At 45.4% G+C, this 12,552-nt stretch overlaps 1 protein-coding gene across 1 annotated transcript in view; it reads right to left on the bottom strand.

Moving 5' to 3' along the window:
- Positions 1–12,552, bottom strand: part of LOC144769234 (C-type lectin mannose-binding isoform-like) — a 197,907-nt gene that overhangs the window by 125,733 nt on the left and 59,622 nt on the right. Inside the window, exon 2 of the mRNA XM_078653276.1 lies at positions 5,228–5,275. Coding sequence (XP_078509402.1) covers positions 5,228–5,270 — 43 coding nt within the window. The 5' untranslated portion in view covers positions 5,271–5,275. The remainder of the gene's footprint in view (positions 1–5,227; positions 5,276–12,552) is intronic.

The following is a 12,552-nucleotide window of genomic DNA, read 5'->3' as shown; positions in this document are numbered from 1 at the left end:
GGGCGGTGTCTTCATGATGCGGTGCAGGCACTGGCTCATTGACAGCGTCTGTGAGACCAGGGATGGTCATGGTGCAGCGACGGAGTTGGGCGATGTTCGGGTCAGGTAGCAACAGAGTCGGTGGTGTCCTTGCAGAGTGTAGTGAAGCGTTGCAGAGTAGAGGCTCGTTGACGAAGTCGGTGAGACCAGGGTTGCATTACAAAGTGAGGCTTTGCTCTTGGTGGTGCTTTCAGGACACAGAATCCTTCGATGGACTCGATGACAGAGTCGGTTACCCTTTTCTTCTGTGGAGACGATCACAGACACGTTAAGGTCTTTGCTGTTCCTGAGACCTCAACAAGAGGGGGCAAGCTCACTTTCAAGCCCTTGGAGATATTTTATTCAAGCAGGGGGGACAAAGCAAGCAGCACATTTTTTCTCTCTTTTCCTTGGCAGTAACTATCCACTGCAGGCCAACCCCAGACAAAAAACAGCACAGGGGCAGAATTCCTCCTCAGCTTCTCCGGCTCTACTCTTTGGCAAAGGTTCCTTTTGATTTCCCAGAAGTGATCTAAAAGTCTGGGGTCTGGGCCCCTTTTTTATGCACAAAAAACCTTTGATCCCTGAAGGCAGAGAGGGTCTGTACCCAGCCAGAACCAGTTCTGTCCTCACTGGTGAAGCTTCCTGGCATGGGGTGGAGACAGCATTGTTGAAGGCAGACCAGGCTCATTCAGGTGAAAGGAATTCTGTTCCTCCTACTTCAAATGCATCCCAGGTCTATTCAGCCCATCCCTTACCCATCTAGACTCTCGGGAACCACTGCTCTTTCCCAGCCCCTGTCATCCCAAAGCCAGACAGTCAATCCACAAACTCAGTGGAGGAACACTGGATGGCTGAGCAAGTAAATACCTACTTTCTAAAAGTCATATTTTCAAACACAATATGTAAAAATCACCTTCACTAAAAGATGCATCTTTAGATGTTGAGTTCAGGCACTAAACTGTATATTTCTAACTTGTCCCAGGGGGTAGTTATGTTTATAAGATGTTATAAACAACTCCCAATTCTGTCCTATGTGGACAGGTAGCCTTGCAATAGTGAAAAACGAAATTGGCAGTAATTCACTATCAGGACATGCCGCACATACCAGGGTCTACCTTAGGGGTGATTAACATGTAAGAAAAGGAAAGGTTAGGGCCTGACCAAGCTGAAATGGCAGTCCCAGACTGCACACAGGCTCTGCGATGGCAGGCCAAAGTTACATTTACAGGCTGCTTGTGTGGGTGGCACAATCTGTGCTGCAAGCCCACTTGTAACATTTGATTTACAGGCCCTGGACACACAAGCATCACTGTATTAGGGACTGACTAATAAACCAAATCAGACAATCATGAAGACACCAATCCATAATAACGATTTACAACGGGAGTTCTTGCACTTTAGCACTGAACAGCAGTGAGAAAGTAGACAGAGACTCTAAACCTGCAAAACCGGGAGGTCAGAAAGCAAAAAGGCTGGGAAAACACACCAAAAGATGCCAAGTCTAACAGAGACACTCTGTCCACTGATGATACAAGAGTTTTAACTTGGCTGGTCTTGGCCACTGGAATTATTTAGATTTTGTTATCAAATGTAGCCCCACTACCAAGAGCCAGCCAGAAAAGGGAAAATGCCCTTAGAATTCACAGGAAGTTGTTTGAATATAGACAACTTCTTTTTGGAACTCATCTTAAATGGTTGCAGAACCTTTCCCTCTGCTGCCACCTTTTTTGCCATCTCATCAAGATTAGTTCCAAACAATGTCACCCCTGTGAAGGACAAATGCAGGATAAGACTTCTCTGGGTGACCTCCAGTTTCCATGATTCCATCCACAGCAACATGTGACCGGCTACTAGCCCTGCTGAGGATGCAGCTGCCACAGGCTATTTGAAAGAAATTTGGATACCAACTCTATCTTACTCAGTATAATAGAAGGATCCTCATTCTCCTGAATACAATCATACAGAGCCAGAAGATCTTTGAGTAGCACCTAAGTTGATTAAACTGAAGGTTTGACCTCAATGCAAGATTAGATGCCACGAAATTCATTTTTAAGGCAACCTCCACTTCTCTGTTCACCACATCCGGGAGAGTGAAGTCTTCTGAGGCAAGATTAGTAGTAGACGTCATATATGTAAGAATGGTATGACATGTTGGAGCCTGTGGACAGTCGAGCTCAAAGTCTTTGATTAAGTGTCTTTTATTGAGAAACTGAGGAATGGAATTTTTATCTGGATCTTTCCACACCTTAGACATAACTTCCTTTATAACATCATGGAAAGGCATATCATCTGCAAATCCACTGGTACACTGTGAGTAAAAACTCCTCCTCGTGAAGGGTGTTTACCTCAAACTCCAAAGTCTTACCTACCCATCGTCTCTCTGATTTGGACCATTACCATTCAAAATGGGGCACCTTGTATATAATTGTCCTTCTGATCAGTCTTCAGGATCCTATTCTTGGTAGGCCACTTTGCACTAGGCTCAGCCAGTGTAGAATCCATTGCCTTCTTTATCAGGGATAGAAGATCAGATTGGGATATCTGTAAAACTTCATTGCATTGCTGCTGCTTCAGATAGTGTAGTTTATCCTGAGACTTTCTGACCTCCATTGCGAACAGGAACACGACTTGCTAATGTAGCACCCTTCCGGTTGATATAGGCGCTTGGCAATGAGTTCTTGCAAATCATGAGAGCTCATTGTCCATCAGAAACAGCACTGCCTCTCATCTACATACATTTGGGCACCACCTATGGCCCAGAATACCCCAGCATGATCCCACACAGCCCAACCATGATACAAGATAAACATTTACCACCCCAGCTCAGCACATGGACTGAAAGCACATCAATGATCAATGCATGGGAAAACAATGCTGTGCCCCATAATAGCTTTGAAGATATAACAAGAACATTTTACTTAATTAAATAAATAAAAGAGCATGACTTTCCTCCTTCCTCGAAGGGATGAAAAAGATAAAGGAAGTGGGAGGGAAGAGTATTAGTGTGGGTTATCGACATAGAAGACAGCTTCGTATACAGTGGCCTTCGGTTCTGTTTTTTGGGACAACTTCCTGCCAGAGGCAGAACCACTTAAATAAAACGATTGACATAAAAGTGGACCAAATGGGTGAAAGCAACTCTTCTAGTGTTGAGCTTTACTCATATAGCGTCTTTGGAGATATGATTCAAAGGGGAGAGGAAGGCGGGTTTGTTTTTATTTTCTAGCTATTTCCTTGAGCACGATCCTCATGGAGCAGCTGATATAATATGCACACATATTTCTTTACAGAACAGGAGTCTGCAGGAGCACAAGAGAGTCCCAGAAGGAGCACAGAGCTCAGGGCCGGACTGTGAGTGACTGTTCTCAGATCTGGGTTCGTTCAGGGGTATGCAAAGTTACAAACTCTGAGGACTCCCATTTATTTGCATTAAAGTATTAAACCCTATTATGGAGTCAGAACATCTTGTAGTTTCAACAGAAAACTGTTCCCAATTCTCGAAGGGCCAAGTTGGTTAAATGTGGTACTGGTGTCACCACCGGCCCCATATTCTCAGCTCTGTGTCCTCTCGCTAACTGTTTGCTGCTGGTATGGCTTCGTGTCCACTGCTGCCTCTTCGTCTTGAGCATACTCTGCACACCTCCATGTCAGGTGTAGGGTGCTCCTTGCAAGACCCTACTCTTTGCACTCGTTCCCCTGCTACTAACCCCTCTGATACCTATGTTATATAATTGGGAGGGTGCAATTTTATAATGCAAAATTAAATTTGAGATGAACTGGAGCAGGAAATAGCCACAGAGAGGCATAGCAATAGTCTTTTACTCCCCCCACTGTTACTGCTAGGGGGGCATCAAATATCTTTGAGAGGCTTTAGGAAGGTTGAACCAAGCTAAATGGGAGTCATAAAAAATGTGCCCAACTTTAGTCAGCTTTTGCTAACTTTATCTAGTGGTAGTTCTGCATATGATTTCCCCACTTTGTCTGTTCTTGAACATGCAGAAGTAAACATGTGCGCACAAACATGCACACACTGGCTCGTCATTGCTGAAAGTTTCCCAGGTCTACACATCACCAGCTTCTTCAGTCCAGAATTTTTCTTTGCGTTCTCGGAATTGTGGTCTTAATTTTATAATGGTATAAACAAGAAATTTAGCATGTAAACAAGAAATCCGTGACTAGAGAAGCAAATCAGACTTGGGCCTGAAAAACCTGGCTGGGCTGGCTCTTTCCCATTCCTAGAATCTCTTGGGGGCACATTATCAAGAACAGCGTTAAAAATTATTGACTGTTTAGCGACAGAAAACTGCTGCTAAAGCTGCGATAATGGGCTTGAAAATATGCCCTGGAGAATTCCAATAGAAGTCCATGTTCTGGTGTGAACATGGGCTAAACCGGCAATCATTTTTAACGCCATCCTTGATAATATGCCCGAAGATGCTTTCTTCTGAAAGGGGCCCTATGGCTTCACATTAAGGGCAGTCCCTGGAAGGAAACAATGCAGCACTTGTGACTACTGAGCTGGAAAAGAACTGATAGCCATGTAGTTCCATGTAGTGATTTGATGTCCTTTCTTACATGCTAGCCAAACGTTTTCTGGGAGATCCATCAAAACCTGCACTCTAAAAGATAACGGGGCTCACCAGATAAGCAGAGAGGACCTCTCCTTAGAGATTAATCTGCCGGGTGGAGATCTCCAAGCATCCATGACAAAGGTTTCCATTATCTGAGTCTCCCCTGGTTGAAACCTTGTGGTTCATTTATGTCTAAACTGTCAGGGAGCTGCAGCTTTGGAGCACAGAAGTTAGAGAGCAGGTCCCTCTCCTCCAAATTCTAAATTATCCCCCACAGGATATGACTTGTGATCCCTCAGGTCTTCTCTCTCATAAATATCAATAGGCTTTAGTCACACTGGGAGTCCTATAAAGGAGAGGGACTGCACTGCAGGGTCCTCTGTCACAGATCCAACTAACACATCTGCATCACTTTCTCCAGGGTGCCAGCTACATTGGACTTCAGTGAGGAATACCAGGGATGCTCAAGCCAAGTGTGACGACACACGATGCGCTCCCTGTCAACAGCGCCTCAAAGCCTGATCTAAAATTTACAGTTATTAACAGCATATCTGTAGCTGTATCTGAATGATGCAATGATTTCATTTAAAAAACATTTCACAGAAAACAAACCACATTTTTAAAAGTGTAACAACCTCTTAGGGCCAAAAAAAGAAGAAGCATGGGAACTGCTCTCATGGTTTCTGAAAGAAAAAAGAAATAAATATCAATTCTTTTGTTTTTGCTGTACAGCAAAATAAAAACTTAACAGTTAAAATATAATATCAAAGTTCAAGGTTTAAAGACACTTTATTCGCAATAACGTTGTATCCATAAAAGCACAAAAACACAACAACAAAACAGGTTAGAAATGTGCAAATTAGAGAGAGTCATGATAAAACCATAGCAGCATACAATATACAATAATCTTTTTGATTCATGAAAATTCATAAATGGATGATATATCAGCTCAGGGATTAGACATCATTTGACGTGCTCAAACTGCAATTCTCAAGAAAGTGCCTGTGCGAAAGACCAACTCTTCATCATCAAATATAATACCATTTGTTCAACAATTCAGAAAGGATCTCAGTTCAACTATTGGTTTGCATGCAAGGGTAGTTAGGGGAAGAATGAGGACAGGCTACCAGATTGTATCCTTTTAGAGTTCTGTTCACTGTCTCTTTGTGCCGTTTTCATGTCTGTGAGACAGGGGTACCTAAAGTAGTGTCATGGATAGCTAAGTGCAAGCCATGTGTAGTATCTGCTACACTGGGCTACCAATAAATGATGTCTATTCTTCTCTGGTGTATACCTGGGCACTTAAAAAAACATTTTTTAAATGTCCGCAATCCCTGGACATAGGCTTGGGCATGGGTGTTATTTCTACTTGAGCTTTGTTTCTGTCCCTAGGGAGTAAAATGCTTATAAGCATGGCGGGCATTGTGGGAGTTGGAATCTTTCAGTAGCCTCATTGGGCTGAAAGCAATTCAGTGAGAAAAGCACTTTTTAATTAGATCACTGAGAATGGGAAATAAAGAAATTCAACGTGACAGGTGAGTAGATTGACTATGGCTTAGCTGAATTAAGACCTGGATTGGAGGAACAATTTCAGGGAGCAGGGCAGCTCAGCAAGGCAAGAGCTCAACAAGGCAAGAGTCCAGCAAAGCAGCAGACCAGCAGAGTGGCAGTTCTTTGAAGCAGCACAGCAGTTCTTCTTCCTGGTAGAGTGGTCACAGGCCAAAGAGTGTACTAAAGTTATGGTGTCAGAGATCCAGTACTTATACCCAGTGTTGCCTTTAAAGTGGGGGATACTTCAAAAGAAAGCTTTGAATTGCGTAGAGGTCCTCCCTTCCTGCCCCGGCTCCAGACTCACTACATGGGGCTATGCAGCCATTTGAGCAGGAACAGGATACACTCTATTCAGGTGTAAGTGTGATACTCTGCCCAGCTCCCCTCACCCATCTCCGAGGATGGCCAATAAAGACACAACTAAACTCCTTTGTGTGTGGCTGTCTACAGGGAATACAAAAAGCCTACCTGTCACCCAACTCAGACTGAACAGAGACAGGCAGCAGACACCAAATGGCTAAAGTAAGTAATTGCAAACTTTCTGAAAGTGGCATTTGAAAAACTGTAATTTAAAATCCAGTGATACCAAACTTGAACAGTCCATCTTTTAACAATTGGAAATTACATTGAAAAGATGTAATCTCAATGTTACTGTATGTGAACGATAGGCCTTGCAGTAGTGACAAAACACATTTTGAGGTTTTTCAATACCAAGACATGTCAAACTTTATCACCTGTCTTCTAAATATATTTCTGTTCTGGATTTAGTGTGGTAGAGAGCTTGAACCCATCCACTGACCCATTATTAGTTTCTGTACCACTCCGTCATCTATCATGAGAAGCATACTCACTCCAGACATCTCAAAGTAAGGTATGGGTCAGTTTACATGGAGCACTCTTAGGGGGGTTTCGAGGGATAGAGGTCCACCAGTTAGGTGGCCTCAGCCTTCAATCAATCAATGAATGAATCAATCAATCAATCAGGGGATTTTAAGCATGCTACTCACCTGTGATGCACTCAAAAGAGGAACAGGGGAACTGTACTCACTTGAGCCTGGGTATAAGGATTTAAAAAGAAAAACAACGGCTCCTGCGACCATGTAGTGTATAAACAATTTAGTCAACAACAATTTGTACCATAGGAAACTGTTGTGTTTTAAGGTCTGCCTCTTTGTAAAGTCGACGACGTTTCTACCCTTTATGATTGTAGGGTCTCCTCAGGACTGAACAGTGTAGGGACACCTGAAGAGGGCCTGCATTGTATTGGTGGCACCGTGATAATTACGTGAAGAGAAAATAACTCACAAAGGTCCCAGCTGGGAGCCAGAGTGACTAAATTGTATATACACTACATTGTCGCCTTTTCTTTGATGATACAAATGAAAAACAGAAACCGTTTCTTGCACACACCACAATAATGTCAGTATAGTAGCGTATTTCTATGGTTTATTTTACTGGGACACAAATTACACTTTTCATAAACATTGTAAAGAAATTACTCACCTGTGATGGTCTCAAGGAGCTGGGCATGGGGGAGCAGCTCTGGTTAATCAAAGAGCCAGGTCTTGACGGTCCTGCTGAAGATGTGCAGGGTGGGGGCATGTCTGATGTTGATTGGGAGCTTGTTTCAGGTCTTAGCCGCACTGTATAAGAAGGTTCTTCCACCCGTTCAAACTCTGCAGATGTGCGGGTGTTCGGCCAGGGTGAGGTTGGCAGATTGGAGGTTTCTCTTGGGTACGTGGAAGGAGATTCTATTGTTGAGATATTGAGATCCTGTGTTGTGGAGGCATTTGTAGGTGTGGGTGATTCTCTTTAAGGTTACTTTCTTCTCAGGTTTCGCAGGTGTGGGGTGATGTGTTTGTGTAGAGAGATTCCGAGGATGAGTCTGGCTGCGGTGTTCTGTAAGTTCTGGAGTTTGCGGAGCAAAGACTTGCTGATCCCAGCTTTGAGGGCATTTCTGTAGTCCAGTCTCCTAGTTATGAGTGCATGGGTGACGGTCTTCCTTGATCCGGGGGAATCCATTTGAAGGTCTTCTGAAGTATGTGGAGGGTGTTAAAGCAGGTGAAGGCGAAGGCGTTCACCTGCCGGGTCATGGAGAGGGAGGAGTCGAGTATGATGCTGAGGTTATGGGAGTGGTCCGTCGTGGGGGGCTGCCGAGGGCGGTGGGCCTCCAGGTGTTGTCACATGCTGAGGTGGAGGGTCAGAGGATGAAGACCTTTGTCTTCTCCGAGCTGAGCTTCAAGCAGCTGCTGCTCATCCAGGATGCAACATCCTTCATTACTTTCTGGTAGTTGAGTCTGGTGGTGAGGGAGAGGATGAGCTGGATGTTGACGGCGTTGGATACTATGCTGAGTCAGTGATGTCTGACAATGGCGGCGAGGGGGGCCATGGACATGTTGAGTGATGATCCTTGGGGTAGTCCGCAGTTGATCTCTGTGGGTTAGGAGAGGACGGGTGGAAGTCTGATTCTTTGAGTTCTGATGGTAAGAAAGGAGCAGAGTTGGTTGAGTGAAGTTCCTTGTATGTTGGCTTCATGGAGTCTGGCAGTGAGTGTACTGTGGAGCATGGTGTTGAAGGCTGCAGAGAGGTTGAGTAGGATCAGGGTTGCAGTGTGTCCTTGGTCGTGGAGGGTACGAATGTCATCTGTAGCAGCAAATAGAGCGGTCTCAGTGCTGTGGTTGCTGCAGACTCTGGATTGGGAGGGGTTCTCTTCGATTAATTTTGTTAGTTGGGCGTTGATGGTGTTCTTGGTGACCTTGGACACAAAGGGGAAGAGGGAGATGGGTCGGTAGTTCTTGAGGTCTGTAGGATCTGCTGAGGGCTTATTGAGTAGGAACCTTGTCTTGCTACGCCTTTCAGATAATACAGAATCTCCCACACGGTGGCTCAAACACGGCAAAGTAAAACTTGAAACACAGCAATGCCTAGAAAAGAATTTTATTTTACAAAATAAAATGACTCTCTTTTTAGAATAAGGCTTGGGGTTTATGTATGCAATACTGTTTAAGAGAAAGGCTTTCCCAGATGCCGAAATGAACAATTTTGAAATGTATAGAGAGATATATATTTATATGCAAGCAATAATAACACATTTGGTAAATGCAGCAGTTAAATGAATGAATAATACTAATGAATAATCAGGCAGCAAATGATATGATATAAAGCTCAAGCAAATATACTGGACGTCCGGCAAGAGATAAGAAAGATATATATAAACTGAATACTTCAAATGATTAATTTGGATGTGCTCTCTGGATCATTAACACATCACAAAGAAAACACCTCAAATGATCAAAGCCACCGGCCACACATCACAATGGCAATAATCAAAACTCAAACACCTCAAATGACCACATTCCAGAAACCACGCATCACAATGGCACTAGTCAGAAACAAGTCAACTCACCCGATCATTTACTCGACATCCTAGCCAATTCAAGCTGGGGGAGCCCGTTCACAACTGGACTTGGACTCTCGACCGGGACTCGGGTTCTGTTTGTCTTACAGCAGTACGTCTACTCTGTAAGTAAGCTCCCAACCTTGGCTGTCAACCATCCTCAGCTTTATAGTCTCAATACATACACTAGAAGGTTCAAGAGTCTTCCCCTCTCTGCACCAAGGAATCTTACTGGAACAGGGCAGCTTCCCGGCAAGCATTCCACGGCGGGAAGGAGTTCCCACGTGCCCTCTACATTTACGCATGTTCCAGCCTTTATCTTGACGAAGCTCACAAAAGCCATTCAGGGTACATTAAACAATCTCTCACAAAACAATACTTGATTGTGGTTAACCAAAACAACTTGCAAGCGTGGCTGTGCGAGCAGAGAAGCTGGAGCTAGGCAGAGTCAGAATTCAGAATGACATGAGACCATGTCAAAGCCAATAGTAAGAAATTAATAATACTTGCCAATGAACAACACAATGCACATTTGTGCACCATTGCTTATAGCATCACATATTTTATCTCTCAATGTACAACACAGTGCACATTTGTGCACCACTGCTTATAGCATCACATACTTCATCTCTCAATGTACAACACAGTGCAGATCAGTGCTCCACTGCTCATAATACTGCACTTCTATGAGACCAAAAAGTACTTTCCACACCTCTCTCGCTCTCTCTCATGCTTTCAAATGCACATCCACACATTCTTTTCAAGGCAAGGCTGTCCTACTCCCACTAAAAGACTACAAGATTCCAAGACAAAAACCTATAAGAAAAACAAGGCATATGCAGGACTTCATACATTCAGGCTAGGATAAAATAACACACCAAAGTCAATTAACATGATGATAGTCAAAGGTCATCACGGGGTGTCAGACCACAAAAGGGCCTCTAACACTATAAGCCTGACTTCTGAGGGTTTCCTGTCTTCAGGGAAAGTGCTGGTTTCGGAGGTGGCATTGATGGTCGGTCATAGTTCCGGTTCGATGGCAGCAGCGGCACTGTGGAAGATGTGTGGAGGGCAGGGGTCCATGGGACTCCTGAGTGGATGCCTTTTATGGTTGATGAGGTGTCTTCCATGATGACTGAGGTCCAGGAAGAGATGGTGGGCTGGCAGGCATTGCTGGAGGAGGGAGATGTTTTGGAGTCAGGTGTCCGGTCGTTGAAGTTGTCGTAGAGGCCCTTGATTTTCAGTTAGAAGTAGGATGCAAGCTTGTTGCAGAGGTCCTGGGAGGTGGTGATATCCATGGTCTTGCTGGGGGGTTTGGTGAATTCCTGGATCATGCTGAAGAGTTCCTTTGAGTTGCTGGAGTAGGCGCGGATCTTGTTCTGGATGAAGTACCTTTAGGTGGATCTGATGCGTTGTTGGTATTCTACCATAGCGTTCTTGTAGGTGGTGCGATCTTCCAAGTATTTGCTGTTTCTCCAGTTCTTCTTCAGACGTCTGCAAGTGCATCTGGATTCGTGGAGGTTGGTGGTGAACCAGGTGGCCTTTCTGGGGTGCTATCTGTCGGGGTTACGCAGGGGCGCGAGGTTGTTTGCGCAGTTGGTGAGCCATCTTTGAAGTTATTTGGCTGCGAGATTGGTGTCAGTCGAGGTGGAGGGGACATCATGGATGAGGGTGGATTTGAGCTGCTCCTCAGTGATCTTGCTCCAGTTCCTTTTCAGGGCGGGGAGCCGGTTTGAGTGCAGTGGGTTTTTCACTTAGTCTGAGGTTGGTGAGGTTGTCCAGGAGGGTGGCAGAGTTGGGGTTGTTGGGGTTGCTCAGGTTGTTGAGGTGGAAGTTGAGGTCTCCAATGAGTATGTAGTCCATGGACGCGATGGCATGGGGCACGATGAGGTCAGCAATGGTAGTGGTAAACGTGGTTTGAAGTCTGGGAGGCATGTAGGCGAGGGCACCTCATAGCATCGTTCTGGGGCAGGTCTGGATCTTGAACTCGAAGTGTTCGGTGGCTGGGCGGGCTCACACTTCACCAGGAGGCCGTGAGTTGGAGTGAGCTCTTGTGTGTGATGGCAAGTCCTCCTACTAGGTGGTTGAGGCGGTCCTTCCTCTGGAGCCTGTATATCTCAGGGTGGAGGTGGCGATGTCGGGGTGAAGGTGGAATTGGTCCAAGTTTCTGTGAAGAAAGCAATGCCTGGCGAGAGGGTGTCAAGGAGGTCCCAGATTGCTACAGTACATCTGTGCGGGCAGCGCATGTTGATAAGGATGCAGGGGTGCTGTTGTCAGGTGGGGGGGGGGGCAGTGGCCATGGGGGTGCAGAGGGTGGTGAAGGTTTGGCAGCAGTGGTGTTAGGGCATGGACAGCTAGCAGTTTTTGTTTCTCCTGGGGTTAAGTACAAAGAGGGCAGATGAGTCGTAGCGGTGGGTGATTGGGAATCCAGGTGCTGGTCACGGTCGGGTTGTTGATGGCCACAGACGGGCTTGCCTTTGGCACGCTTTTGGTGCACCAGCAGCGTGGCCGCCACTAAATTATGAAGGGGGAGAGATGCGCAACTGGGAGGCGGGGAGTGGGAATCAGCAGGGGGGAGGGACCGCAGTGTAACAGTGAAATTACAAGGTCAACAGAAAAACACAGATAACAGGCACAACAATGCAAAAGACAGACAGTGAGACAAAATGAGCACAGCACGCAGACAGACAGCAGACAACAGTGGAAACGCACAAGAGCAAGGCTCTCCCTCTGGACCATCAGGGGTGAGGGGCAGGTAGGAGGCAGTGGGTGGAGGTGGGCCTCAAACAATAAAATGAAAAGGGAGGTCTCCTCACAATCCGTAAGGGGACGAGGAGAAAAACAACTGTTACAACTCGCAAGAAGTCCCTAGTTGGCCTATAGGTAAGGCAGAGAGGGAGGTTCTCCAATTAGAATGACCCTATCGTCATTCTAATTGGAGAACCTCCCTCTCTGCCTTACCTATAGGCCAACTAGGGACTTCTTGCGAGTTGTAACAGGTGGGCCTCAAAC

This window comes from Lissotriton helveticus, chromosome 1_1, assembly GCF_964261635.1.
Source record: "Lissotriton helveticus chromosome 1_1, aLisHel1.1, whole genome shotgun sequence".
NCBI classification, from domain to species: domain Eukaryota; kingdom Metazoa; phylum Chordata; class Amphibia; order Caudata; family Salamandridae; genus Lissotriton; species Lissotriton helveticus.
The sequence above is the reverse complement of the archived record's forward strand: the minus strand, read 5'-3'. Positions and strand labels throughout refer to the sequence as shown.